At 34.9% G+C, this 15,480-nt stretch overlaps 1 protein-coding gene across 1 annotated transcript in view; it reads right to left on the reverse strand.

Annotated features, from left to right (window-relative positions):
* Window positions 1–761: 761 nt before the first annotated feature.
* LOC306660060 (cytochrome P450 2C18-like) overlaps window positions 762–15,480 on the reverse strand; it is a 39,182-nt gene continuing 24,463 nt past the window's right edge. The window contains exons 6-9 of the mRNA XM_079138135.1: window positions 14,995–15,136; window positions 11,951–12,138; window positions 3,432–3,573; window positions 762–1,636 (exon numbers count right to left, since the gene is read on the reverse strand). Coding sequence (XP_078994261.1) covers window positions 1,455–1,636; window positions 3,432–3,573; window positions 11,951–12,138; window positions 14,995–15,136 — 654 coding nt within the window. The 3' untranslated portion in view covers window positions 762–1,454. The remainder of the gene's footprint in view (window positions 1,637–3,431; window positions 3,574–11,950; window positions 12,139–14,994; window positions 15,137–15,480) is intronic.

Below are 15,480 nucleotides of genomic sequence, written 5' to 3' on the forward strand. Positions count from 1 at the left end.
TTAAGATAGAATCCCTCTAACATGCTTAGGGCCTTCCTAAATTGCTGAGGTTTGGCCATGTACTTGTGAACATTCCACCTCAGACTTGCAATCCAGTGAGATTACAGGTTTGCACCATCACACCTGGATTCAGCAAAGATTATATAAAAGAAAAATGAGAAGCTATGAGGGGGTAGCAGATGTGGACACTGAGGTTGAATTGATGTGACAAAGGACTCAGAAGCCAAGGGATGCAGGCAATCTCTACAAGATGAAAAATTTAGGAACATGTATCTCACCTAGAGGCTCAAAAAGAACTATACTAGATGACAGAATCAACTTAGCACAGGGGAGATGATATTGGATCTCATCACCAGAACTCTAAGATAGTTAATGTGTTTTGTTTTCAGTCATTATATTTGTGTTACTTGTTGAGTCAGTAATGGTGACTCATACAAGTACTATCTATCTCACAGAATTATGAGAAAGAGTAAGTAAAAGGAAAAAAGGAAAGGGCTAAAGGAGGGCAGGGGAATCAGAGGTGAATGATGGGGAAGATGGTGGTGAAGGGAAAATTATAAATTTTGGTAAGATAATTAGAGTAGGAATATTGAAACATTGTTCTGTCAGGGTATAAAGCTGCCTATTGTTCCACACTTCTGTCAACACCTCATTAATGTATTTTTCTTTTCCAATGAAAATTATTAAAAATGGGAACAATATAGTTTTCATGTGCATTTTAATTATTAATCTACTTCCATATCTTTTTTAGTTGACAAGTAGTGATCATATGTATTTATGAGGTACATTGTGATATATGTACACATGGAACAAAGACTGATCAGGATAATAAACATAGTCATTATCTCACACATTTGTCCTTTATTTATGGGCAGGATAGTTAATACCTCCCCTTTTAGGAATCTTCAAGTATGCAAGAAATCATTATTAATAATAGGGACCATGTTCTGCACTATATCATCAGAACTCATTCCTCCTGTCTACTCTAAACTTTGAAACTTTAACTACCTTCTCTTCTTTCTCCATCCACTCACACTCTCACCCATCCCAAGTTCTAGCAACCATTACTTATCACTAATCTAAGAGTTTGTTGTTTTTATATTATTCAAAAATTAAAATCATGTTACTTTATCTTGCTGTGCATGACTTATTGCATTTCCCATAATGTCCCCCAGATTCTCCTTGGTTTAAAGTGATGGCATACTGAAAAGCCACTTTTGTGTTAAAATGCAGAGTGGGTAATGCAAGTGTTGGAGTAAGGGAACAGGAGCACACCTTTGTGAAAACTGAGGACACTCTCTCCAGTGGGGCTGGATGTTCACTGGAATTCAAAGGAATGAGGTGGGGAGAAGCAGGTCAGAGGAGAAACGCCTGACAGGGAAGGAGGTGGAGCATGCTCCAAAGAGGAGATTCCAGAGGACAGCACAGCAGCAGCCAAAGTACACTGCTCTTCTTCAGACAGGAATGAAGCAGATCTGGTATGCAGGTGGCATAGAGATAAGCCCCCTGGCAACTGGCGTGATATCAAGATCCTTTGGGTCCACCACAGATTTCAGGTGAAAGTTCTGTAAGATGGTGGTCAGGAATAAGAACAGTTCCATGCGGGCCAGGCCTTCTCCTGAACAAACCCGTTTTCCTTAAAAAAAAAAAAAAAAAAAAAAAAGTGAGAGAGGGTAAATTCTCCTTCAACACTATAATTCTGTCTGGTCCTAGAAAAATGTATTGACTATTCATAAATTATTGGATGGATGGATGGACGGATGAATGGATGGATAGATGGACCAAGAATAAATATAGGGTTGGTGTCATAGATCAGTAGTAGAGTTGCCTAGTTCATGTGAGATACTGGGTTGGATCCTCAGCACAACATAAAAATAAAATAATTTAAATCAATAAAAAATTAAAGTTATTGTGTCCATTTACAACTAAAAATTTTTTAAATGAATAAATATAAATGACAGATGATTAGAGAGAAGGATGAACATGCCTGTTATCCACCTAATAATATATCAGCACTGCTCATTCCATCAATACTTAATAAGCATCAGCTTTCTTCCATGAAAAACATTAACCATACCACATTAAAATTATTTTTTTGACATTTCATGTTTCCACCAATTTTTTTCCCAGAAACACACACTGATTACTTGTGTTCCCTGTTCTCAGTCTGATTTCCATGATCTCTCCTCCCATTCTTCTGATCCAATGAGCCTCATCAGCCTTAAACATAGAATGTAGTTTCAAGCTTTATCTCACTCTGTTCCTTTTGCCCAGGATGCACTTCATACTTCTCTCAGATCCTAGATCAAATGTTATTTTCTTTAACACTGTTTGTGATTCCACCAGGCTCTAGAGTCTTATCCTCTTTGGTTTTACTCAGCAGTGAAGTTTGTATTATATAAATCATTACTCACTATTTTTCTAACCTTCTGAAATAGGATTTTCATTAAGGAATGGCTAATCTTTGTCATATGAGTATCTGTAGTGCAAAACCTATAAGCAAGACTGAAGTATCAAAGAAACATTTGGGCCATGATATGTCAGAGATTCAGCACATCAGGGGTGAAGATCCCTCTGTTCCAAAAATGAAGTAGATGTAGGGAAATCAGGGTGCTCTGGTGTCCTAAAACCATAATGTGCCTCACTCACAAGGTTTGCTGACCTTCATTCACCAGTCAGAAGGCTCTGGCATCCTTAACCAGAAGCAAATATCCTACTCCTATGGTCAATTGCCTCTGTAAAAATGCCCTGTCTCGCTTTAGCTCATTTTCTTTGCCTCTTATAAGGGAGCTCTAGTGTCCTTTCTTCTACTTGAATGCCACTCAATTCATTTGATGCCTCACTATGTGGTATGAGAGAACAAGCAGGAGGCATTTTCTCCCTCTGCCATCATGAACAGCCAATCTTTTATTCTTTCTCCCACAAGACTTGTCATATTGGATTACAACAATCTCTTTATCAATCTGCTTGGTTAACTGAAGTGTGGGACACATTTGCTGCCCTATTGTGTGCTGGGGTACTTACCATACCCAGAGCACATCAGAGGAATGAGAGCCACCCCATGGAAGGTACTCACCAAAGTTGTGTATTTAGATACTTTTCACAGGGAAGATGAGGAGAGTTGAGATGAATTTCATCTTCTGAGAAGTGTCTGAGACACAGTATTGTATTTTGAGGCATGACTCAATAGACCCTCTCTGTAGTTTTGATACTTTGGAAGAAGTAGGTCAATTAACCCAAAGTCCCATTAGGAGAACCCAGAAATGATGTTGTAGCTTGATCTTGGACACTGTATGAGCACTGGGAGTGTTGCTCTTGATCATGTGCAAAGAACATTTCTATCAGATCCAAAATGAGCATTATGCAGGTTTAACTGATCCCATGACGGTGTCTGATCCACTGAACTCCCAGTGGAAATAAATTTTTATTACCTGTTGAGAAAGGCATGAAGTAGTCACTCTTCTTGAATTTGCCATTCTTATCCAGGAAATGGCCAGGGTCAAATTTCTCTGGGTTGGGGAATTCTTTGCTGTCATGTAGCACAGAAGTCAGTGATATTATTATGCTTGTTCCCTGCAATGAACACACACAGATAAACCAAAGAAGACTTAGAGCTTAGCCCAAACATTATGATCTATAGATAAGAAGCCCTTTTCCAAAGAAGAGCAGTTAACCAAACAAGTAATAAAATGCAAGTTTAATGCCAGTGACTAGGACATTGTTAAAGTATGCCCAGTAGCATTTGACATAGGGAGTACTTGAGTACTTGAGCACCAAACTTCCTTTTCTCTTCATCATCATGTTTGGATGCTGATGTCTGCTGTTAATGAATACTCTATTTTATAACTTCAGTTTTCACACATCTTGTATAGGATTCTGCTTTAAAATGGGTCTGTGGCTTTTTAAATATCCAGGATAGTTTTATAAGACCTTTCTAAGATAATAAATAGTACAGCAGAGGCCAACTGAATGTATTTGACATTATCACAAAATTTGAGTTTTCTGAGAACTCTGGGTGATCTTTCCAAATGCAATATGGACGATAAATTTTGAAAAGAATATTTTCAAAAATTTGTTGACAATCATAAATAAAGGCCAAAGTACTTCAAATGTTTCATATTTGTTTAAAATCAGTATGCAAAAATGTTTATTTTTTCCATATTTTATTGGTTCACTACAATTATACATATTACTGGGATTTTTTCGTTTTAAATTCACATTTGCACATAATATAACACTGTAACTTAGTCAGTGTCAATACCTTGTTCTTCCCCTCCTGTCACACACCAAACTCCCCCTGGTCCCTTTTGTCTTCTTCATTGATCTTTATTAAAAGTTAATGATACACCCACAGAATTTTTTTCCTTTTTCCCTCTTTTTCTACATGCAACAGTAAGCATGTGTCCCTTGACTTTCTGAGTCTGACTTATTTTGCTGAACATAACGCACTAAACTTCCATCTCTTTTCCTGAAAATGATGTAATTTCAATTTTATAGTTGAATAAAACTCCATTGTGTATATGTACCATGTTTCTTTATTCTTTCATCTGTTGATGGATATCCAAGCTGGCTCATGTATTGACTGATGTGAATATTGCTGCTGTTAACATGGATATGCTTGTATCAGTTTATTATTCTACTTGAAGTACTTAGAATAAATGCAGGGGTGTATTCAATTATGCTTGGACCCTGAAGATACAAATGTTTCTTGAGAATGTAAAGATCGATATAATATCAAAAATTGTATCAATTGAGCACTTTTCATACAGAAACAAATAGGCTGGACATGGTGGCCTGTACTTATAGCCCTAGATGCTAAGGAGGTTAAGGCCTAAAGATTGCTTGAGCCAGGAATTTGGAGCCAACCTGTGAAACATAGAGAAATCTAGTCTCAAAAAAAGAAAGGGAAAGAAAGGAAACAATTACATGATCATTTACTCCAAGACATAAATATTTAACATGAAATCAATCACCAATTTAATTGTAGGAGCTAAAACTATTAGAATTCTTGAAAACGTGTAAGGGCAAATTGTGCAATTTGAGCTGGAAAATATTCTGTACATAGCAAATAAATGGAAAATTATAAAAGAAAATATTGATTCTGTTAGTTTATCATAAAGTCATAAAATTATGGAATAATATTCATCTTAGGTAATTACTTAATAGAAATTAAAATATAATCAACCTCACATTGTTACACAAATGTTCATATTGCTTATATTTAAAAAGTCAAAAACCAGAAACAACCAAAATTATCCAAAGCCTTATGAGTGAATAAAATATTTAAGGTATTCATTGAAATGGAATGCTGTTTAGTAATAAAGGGAATGAACTACTAATACATGTGAATGAAAATGAATCTAAAATGTATTCTTGTATAATAAAAAAGAGAATTATGAAAATATAAGGGATACCAGTAAGGTATAGGGAGGGGATTAGGAGGAGGAAGAGGGGAGGGGAGGGGAGGGCATGGGAAGATACTGGGGAATGAAACTGATCAAATTACTTTATGTGCCAGTATCAATTGAGCACAATGAAACATTTTTCTGTACAATTATTGAATGCCAATAAAAATTTTAAAAATTTGTATCAATAAGAAGAGTATTGGAGAAAAAAAAAATGAAGGTAAAACAGCCAGAGATAAATGATTTGATTATGTGGTGTTCTATGTCATATTCTATTGTATGACTCTCTTGATAAATCAGAACCATAGGTACAGAAATCAGTAGAGAAATTTGGATGAAAATGTTATGTCCTCGTGGTGGTTGACTGGAAAAGGAGGATGAAGAAACTTTATGAGGTGATGGAAATACTATATTCATAGAAAAGTATCTCTCTGTGATTCTTAGGCTGCTTTCAATCTTGTGGGCACAAGCCATCCTCTTGCTTCAGCCTCCTGAGTAGCATGGCCTATCATGCCCAGCAATACTTTATATTTTAATTTTTCTGTGGCTACAGCAGTGCATATATTTGTCCCAACTCATTGAGCTGTATACATAAGAGATTCATTTGTAGTTTGGGGATGTAACTTAGTTGTAGAATACTTGCATAGCATGCACAAGACCCTGAGTTTGATCACAACCACTGAAGAAAAAGAAAGTAGGGAATTTATTTTGTATTACATTACTTAGAACTCCATCAAAAATAGAACATGGTTGAGTAATATACCATTGCATTTATATCCCACATTTTCTTTATCCATTCTTCTGTTGAAGAGCACCAAAAATACATTCTAATGTCATGTATAATTTAAAAGAACAAATAAATAAAAATATAGAATAAGAAATTTTATCAAAATGAATATATGGTGAAAATTAAGTTTTCCTCTTGTTTTACCACAGAACCCATTTGGATACTTCAGAAACCACTGTTGCCACCTATCAGTGATATGTTCCTTCATAAATGTTCTATGGATGTAAGACAAATAAACCTGTGTTCAATGGCTTTATGTAACTTCTTGTGTTGCTCTTTTTTTCCACCCAAATTAAACGTATTCTGTTGCAATGTTATTTTGTATTAACAATAAAATTCAGGTACTGCCTTATGTTACACATGTAATGAGCACACATTGGACATTCCGGTTTGCACTTGGAATGTACACCAGAAATTAGAATTTCTACATCATAGAATATATATATATATATATATTTTTTTTTTTTTGAGCAAGTATTGAACTGAAGCTGCAACAACTGAGCCACATTCCAAGCCACATCTCTTTTTATTTTTTTTTATTTGAGATAGAGTTTTGCTAAGTTGCTAGGGCATCACTAAACTATTGAGGCTGGTATTGAACTTGCAATCCTCAAGGTGACTTGCATTTCTAAGTAGCTGCCTGATATCCATTTTCTGGATACAGTTGACAGAAGGCAGTACCTGATTTGTTTAGAAGACAAAGGAGAAATACTGTTTCACACAAGTGACACTGCTTTCACCTGCTGCCCTGTATATGCAACTGTGATCCTGATTCTGCATTTTCCTCGTTGAGAAATCAGAACTCCCCAACACAAAAGAGACATGCTCTTACTGCAGTAATCATCATTGACCCTTCCACATCTCAGAGGAAGCCATCCTTCTCAACATGTTTCATCAACCATTTCAAAATTGTGTGTGTGTGTGTGTGTGTGTGTGTCTGAAGGGGGCAGTTTTATTGCCTGCTATGTGTCTGATTCAGCCCTCAAGTATGAACCTCTGTCTTAGAGGTGCAATTGCTCCATTGTCACACTGTTTAACGTTTTAGAAAGGCAACATGATATATGCAATGTGGATATTCATGATACTTTCAATGGTATAATGTAGAATAATATCATAGAATTAAATAAAAGAATATTTTAGCAAAATAAATACATATTTTATAGACAATAGAATAAAATAAAGAATGTCAATGATTCACTGCAATTCTATTAATTTTGGTCAGTTAATGAGACAGCACCAGAATACATTTTTGTGTGTTCTAGGTTTTTAGGTATGGAGGATTTCTTTTTCAATTATGTACTTATTTATGGTGTGAAGATGTATTGCATGAATGTAAAGATCAAATCACCATAAGTAGCATTCTCATCATGTTACCTTTTCTTTGGTCATATTTGAACTGCTGTCCTCATTACTTATAAGATACATAATCAAAGGCTGTACAGTAATGTTGTCCTACTGTGCTATAGAACACTAGGATGTATTGCCTCTATCTAGCAATATTTTGTCACCGTTCATCCAAAAAAGATGAAAGATACTGAATCCTTCTTAGGAAAAGACTGAGATAATCCTACTTGGGAAAAGCCTGTCCTACACAAAGACCTCAAGCCACACATTTAAATTTAATTAGTGAATAATTAAGTTAAATAAAAAATCAAACAAATTTAAAGTAAACTAACATTGGGCAGTAGAGATATAGAACAATTTTATCATTCATAATGTTTTGTGGAAAGGGTTCAGACCAATAATTAAAATCAGAACCCATCCAAATCCACTCTCTCACCTGTTCATATATAGCATTTTTTAAAAATTAAATGACCGCCCTATTTTATGTGTTCTAGGCTTATGAACTATGAAGCAATAGGAAGTCAAGCACAGTGAGGCACGCCTATACTTTCAGTGACTGGGAAGGCTGAGTCATGATGATTCCTAGTTCCAGGCCTGGCTCAGAAACTTGGTGAGAACCTAACCAACTTGGTAAGGCCCTGTCTTAAAATGAAAAATTAAAAGGGCCTGGTTCCGTTCACTTGTAAAGCACCACTGGGTTCAACCCAAATACCAAAAAGAAAAAGAAAGAAAGAAAAAAAAAGATGGATTAGAATCTTTAAATCACATTTAATACTAATATTTAGATTCAAATATTCTTTTGATAAAATCGTGTGAATTGGTAAAAAAATACAATATTAATACTTTATATGATACGTCTTGTTTTTATTTTTATATTTTTAAAATTTTAATTCATTGTACTCTAATGGGATCAACGGTCATTTCTCTTTTTGGACACAAAGTAGAGTCATACCATTTGTGTAATCATAGGGTAATAATGTTTGTCTCACTCTATTAGTTTCCTCCCCCACACCCTCTCCACCCTCATTTTCCTCTATACTTTCCATCCTTCTTCCATTCTTTCCTCCTTCCCACCCCACATAATGTGTCATCATTTATTTATCAGAGAAATCATTCAGCCTTTCAGTATTTGGGATTGCCTTATTTCACTTAGCAGATATTCTCCAACTCTTTTCATGTACCTGAACATGCCATAATTTTATTCTCCTTTTTGGTTGAATAATATTTCATTGTGTATATATACCACAGTTTCGTTATCCATCCATGTACTGAAGGGGATCTAAGTTGGATCCACAACCTAGCTATTGTAAATTAAGCTTCTGTAAACTTTGATGTAGCTGTGTCACTGCACTACACTGATTTTAGGTCCTTTGGGTATAGGTCAAAATGTGGGATAGCTGGGTCAAGTGGTGGTTCCATTCCAAATTTTCTAAGGATCTCAATACTACTTCTAGAGTGGCTGCACCAATTTGCCACCCCAACAGCAATGTATGAGTGTACCTTTTCCCCACATTCTTGCCAATATTAATTTTTGCTTGTTCTTGATAATAGACATTCTAATTGGGGTAACGTGAAATCTTGGGGTACTTTTGATTTACATTTCTCTTACTACTAGAGATGTTGAACATTTTTTCATATATCTGTCAATTGCTTGTAGATCTTCTGTGAAGTATCTTCTAATTACCTAGCCCATTGATTGACTGGGTTTTTTGTATTCTTGGTGTAAATTTTTTTGAGTGCTTTATAGATTCTGGAGGTTAGGGGTCTATCTGAAGTATGTGTGGCAAGATTATTCTCCCATTCTGAAGGCTCTCTCTTCACATTGTTGATTGTTTCCTTTACTGAGAAAAAGCTTTGTAGTTTGATTGTATTCCAATTATTGATTACTGCTTTTATATCTTATGCTTTGGGAGTCAGTTAAGGAATTCTGGTCCTCTGCTGACATGATGAAGATTTGGACCTGCTTTTTCTTCTATTAAGTGTAGAGTTTCTGGTCTACTTCCCAGGTCCTTGATCCATTTTGAGTTGAGTTTTGTGCAGGGTGAGAGGGATTTAGGTTCGTTTTGCTGCATATGGATTTCCAGTTTTTCCAGCACTATTTGTTGAAGAGGCTAGCATTTCTTGACTGCATGTTTTTGAAACCTTTGTCTAGAATGAGATATCTGTCCATCTCACTGAGTGATAGCAGACCTTATTTTTATAATTAAAAAGAGGGTCATTAGAATAAGCTATGCAGGTGCAATTTCCTTCATTTTACCATGCAGACAGGAAAAGCTCATTTCCTTGGTCTCTGGGCTCTCTACACTCAGCAGAGATTAGGCATAACAAGAGCTCCTGCTTGTATTCTTTGCTGAAAACAAATTGAATGTACAACTATCTAACCCTTGTATGAAATCTTGCATCATCAGGTCAAGCCCCATCACCTCTCAGGAAAGTTCTCCATTCCCTCTTCTCCAGAAGAAGAAAACAATATTTCTAAACTTAGTAAAGTCATAATTCTTTCTTCACCATGAAAACGCCACTTTCATTTCTATCTTTCATAAATTTCTTTAGAAATATGTTCTGACTTTAAGGGAATTACAGTAGCTAGGAGCATACTGACCAGAACATCTAATAAATAAAGAAACTTTATGTTAGACTCATTGGAAAGTTGCTGTGATCAAAATTGTTTCCAAGATTACACGGCTAGGGGAACATGAGAGATTGGCTCATAACTGTAGTCATTTTTCATCCCTGTTAGTCAACAACTCCGAGTCAGGGCAGGAGGTGTTATAGCACTCTGACTATCTAGTAGGGAAGGAAAGAACTCTTTCTGGAAAAAGGTGAGCATCATCTGAAATTGCAACATTGCTTACATAACTGTACTTAAGCAAATATTATTAGGCATTCCAAAGATACAACTAAGAGACTGAAAAAAAAGAAAGTGGGAGGACAGAAAGATAATAAAAGTAGTCTCAAGGAAGGAAATACAGTCTCCCTTATTTTATGAGGTCAGCATTATTTGACAGAAATATGACAAAGAAAAATCAAGAGGAAAAGTTGATGAAGAATCTGTAGAATCTGTCAAAATATTATAAAAACCCTGGGGAGTGATATTGGCCGAATTATATTCTTATATTGTGTGCATGCATATATATGTGACAACAACTCCCATCACAACAATAATGCACTGATACAAATATGGGAAGAAGAAAAGTCTATATCAAAATATAGAAGAACAATTACTGCTGTGTGTCTTTATTTACAATATGCATATTTAGTGGAGAAGAGAACAGAATACATGACCATTAACACGTGATCAATGGATGCAGAGAATCTATTTGATAAAACACTATGTTACTCTTAAAAAATGATATAGTATAAGAAAATATCAAACACAAATATGAAAAGGAAAACTTCTCTAATCTGGTCAAGAATATCTGCAAAAATGTACATAAAACATCACACTCAATAGTATGATGCTAAACCTTCACCTCCCTCTAGGATTAAAACACAATTAAAAGCTTGCTTAACACACCACTTCTGTTCAACACTCTTCTGGCAATCCCAGCCAGTGCAATAATGTAAGAAACAGAAATTAAGGTCACTAGGAATGGAAAATAATAAATAAAACAAATACTAACAAGATAGCAGGGTAAGGTACATAAGAAGTTCCAAATGGATCTAAACACAAATTATTAGCAATGATTTGAAGAGTTACTAAGAATTATAGATATAAAGTCATTAAAATAAAACTAGCAATATGCCCAAATACCTGGAACATCACATTGGAAAAGATATTATTCAAGCAGTAAAATTTATATTAGCTTTCAAACATTAATTAACTAATTAAAATCGATTGGGGCTGTGGATATAGCTCAGTTGGTGGAGTGCTTGCCATGCATGCAGGAGGCCCTGGGTTCAATTCCTAGCACCACAAAAAATATATAATAATACAAAATAAAAAATTTTTAAGATCTTCAAAATGCGTGAAATCATTCCATGGAAAACAAAACATTGTTGGAAAAAATAAAGAAAACAAAAAAAATGAAAACATATACAATATTGATTAACTGAAATATTCAACATGTTAAGATGTCAATTCTTTCCAAGCTGATCTATAGATTTAATATTATGCTGAAAAATATCCCAGGAGAGTGGTTTTGGAAATTAACAAAATGATTCCAAAACTCACCTTGGAAATAGAAAGAGTTGAGTGTAGAAAAAAACAATCTTGAAGAAGCAGAACAAACATGCAAAATTCACACTGCTGGATATCAGGAACAGTTATGGAAATTCATGACCTAGTCTGTCCAGCACTGAGACCATCAAGGTGCTTCATTGGATGAGCTTTGTACTTCTCTCCCTTGAGTTGGCAGAGGATTGGGACCATAATGCTAATTTGTGGACTTCAATGTGAGAAGAACAATCTTACCTTAGGTATGAAGTAGTTTCTGAATTTAGTGTCACAGTTCACTGCATGGGGCAGACCGGTTGGTACAAGGTCAATGTATCTCTGAATCTCATGCACAACAGCTTCTGTATAAGGCATACTGCTCTTGTCCTGCATGCAGGGGCTGCGGTGTCTGCCAATCACACTATGAATCTCTTCCTGGACTTTTTCTGATAAGATAAAAATAAGAACTAATGGAAAAGAGACAAATAGTATATTTCTTAAAATAATTCAAGTTAATGTAAAGCAACATGGGTGTATCCAAATGGTATTAGAAATATGACTTATATGCAACAAGTACTTCTGGGAATTAAAAAGATCACTCTGATACTATATGCATCTATTTATATCTATTTATCAAGATCCATCAACAAATACTGATACACATACAAAAATACATACATGAATATACATAAATGTATGATTCATATACATTTATGACACTCCTACACATGAGGTATTAAAACATATCTACAAATTTATATAAGCTTAACATTCTAGCTTATATCAAATATAAATATAAATGATAAAATGTTTCAAAATATGAGCTTATCTCATAAGTAATTAATTATTATCATTGCTGAAAGCAAAACAGGTATAAACATTAATTTTATGCCAAAATAAAAAACAATCATAAAATTAAATTCTACTCATGAATCTATTTGTATGTATACATGTGTGTGCTTTTGTTTATGTATATAAGTCTGTGTGTGGTTTTCAGTGGAACCCTTTTCAATCTCTCATTCTTCAAAAGTAGACTTCTATAATCATTCAAGTAGTATCTTCTAAAATGTTTATATTTCTAAATTATATTCTATCTTGGATTCTTGATTTTTCCAATTTTCGAAAATTTCTAATGACATACTGGAAAGAAAGGTTAAGATCCATCTCTACTCCTTGCAAAATACATATCATGAATAAATATGCATGCCCACACCCCTCGCATACTTTCCCTCTGTACTCCTATTTATTTTGATCACAATTTTTCATTATATTAATATATTTTATTTACACAATTATAACCTCCAAAACAGTGTTCACTGGTAAGGTAACTGTGTATGTTTGTTAATTGCATATGTTTCACTTATTTTTCAACACCTTATACCAACTCCTAAATTTCTAGATTCTTATTTTATGTTGTATCCAAATTGTCATGTTACTCTTTCCAAATCATAGTAATAATATTCTTAATGTTTAAACTTCAGACTCTTTTTCCTGATCTTCTATCACATGTGCTTTGTCTACTTAATATGAACAATTGGTTGTTTCCTAGGCCTGTTGTCCAGAAGACTCCCTTCAACTCCCATCTTTATACCTAAGGTTCCCTCATTCGTGGAATCTGTGACTGCTTCTGCCTTGATTTTAAATATTTGGATGGAGCATATGCTCTAATATCTTCTTGTGAAAGGAAATAGGGAAATAAATTTTGTAGCAAACATAGATTTAAAATCATGTTCCCTTTCATTTTTATGACTTTTTTGGGGGGATTCTTTTGGGTTTGTTGGTTGGTTGGCTGGTTGGTTTGGGTGGGGGGTTTGTTTATTTATTTTGTTTTCTTTTGTTTTTCCTGGGGATTGACCCAGAGGTCCTCTACCTCTGAGCCACCACCACAGTCCTTTTGTTGTATTTTCAGACAGTTTGTCCTGGCTAGCCTTGAATTTGCCTAAACTTCCTGCTTCAACCTCCCAATAGCTGGGATTATAAGCCTGTGCCACCACAACTGGCTCTTACAGTTTTCATTACCACAAAACAACAGTTGCTCTTTAGAACTCTGATGTCCTTCTGATTCATAATTTCTTATACAAGGCAGAATCTATTTCTGAAAGTTTGTGACTTTTAACTTTACTTTTTTTTTTTTTTTACTTTGATGTTCTAAAATTGATTGCACAACCTCTTAGCTTCAGTTCCTCTAGAGTTTAAACCTCTCTTCCTATGAGAGGAAAACACTTAATTGCTCAAAGGAGTTGTAACAGGTCATTCACATGGTTTACTAAGGCTTCAGGGGTAAATTCAGTCTGTGGATTGTCCTCTTCCTGAGCATAGAGGGGCTCCTATATAATGCCTCAATTTTCCCCTAACTTGATTGACATGTGGTGCTTCCAATCTTGAACTTCATGGATAATTGGTCGTACTTAAACTGGCTTTTCCACACAAATAAAACTTCATCTGACATATCGGCTACAGCTTGATCCTCTCTGCAGAGTTCTGCTCCTTCTTTTTGCCTCTGTGTTTCAGAAATTTTTGAATTTTGTATGCTGTGTCCTTTACTCCTCTTCTTCCACCTTAATAGGACTAATTCTCACTTGTAATTCCCATATAATAGTTTTGATGTAGTTCTGAAACAGGAAAAGATGGTGTTTTGCTTCTATTCTGCTATGCATTACTGGCACTCTTTGAAGGTCCATTTATAAATAGAGTTGGTGGTGAAAAATAAAATTAATAAAAATAAACTTCTGAAATAATAAAATTCCTATACGCATATCTTCTAAGTAGCAACACTTAAAAAAAGGTTATTTTTCTAACCTTTTACAAGACTTTTCAGACACTAATAATACAACTGCAACCTCATTATATTTCTAAAATTTCTATTTACATGCACATAAAGAATTTTTATTCTCCCTGTCTAGCACTAGAGCATATTTTCAGAATTAGAAAAGATTTCCACAGAAATCTTACAAGAACACACCTAATATTCCAAGTGGATTTTCCTTGGAAAGACCAATATGCAGTCTTAGGCCAACCCATGCTGGCTATTGCATGCTGCAGATCACTTCCCAGTGGAATCCAGACATGAACAGAGCTCCACTGCTTTGCTACTGCCCATGCTGTCCTTCGCTTCTCTGTCACTGTCCCCTACTGTGCCATGTTTTCTTTTTTATATTCCTTCACTAAATTTGGACAAATATAACTGGCAGCACAGAAATATCAATATGGACACTTCTTTCAGAGAAATAAATGAGGGCACTAGCAGTGTCTTCCCATATTTCTGTTGTGAAATGAGCCCTGCTGACCATCTGCAGTCATACCTGTGACCTCTGGGTTCTTCAACAGGTGAAGGAGACCATATATCAGAGTGGTGCTTGTTGTATCTGTCCCAGCTCCAAATAGATCATTCACAAGGTTTACTAAGGCTTCAGGGGTAAATTCAGTCTGTGGATTGTCCTTTTCCTAGGAATAATTCAATGCACTTATTTCATAATTAATTAAGCATTTAATTATAGTAATTTTAAAAGAAAGCAGGTGGTTATAAAGAATAGAAAATAGAAACAAAAGAGTACAATTTTATAATATGAGTCTGCATGGGATGCTAAACTAGAAATTAATTGATCAAATTTTCATTTCTTACCCTCTTACCCCTTGTTGCCGAAAGATTTGTTCCCCATCCTTTATGCAAATAGGAATGACATGCAAAGTATTTCTAATTAATAAAACACAAACAGAAGACTGTTGGTGCCATTCTCTTTCCTTCTTTCTAGGTAAATATGTAATATACATAATACACATAAATTATT

This window comes from Sciurus vulgaris, assembly GCF_902686455.1.
Source record: "Sciurus vulgaris genome assembly, chromosome: 4".
Lineage (NCBI taxonomy): Eukaryota > Metazoa > Chordata > Mammalia > Rodentia > Sciuridae > Sciurus > Sciurus vulgaris.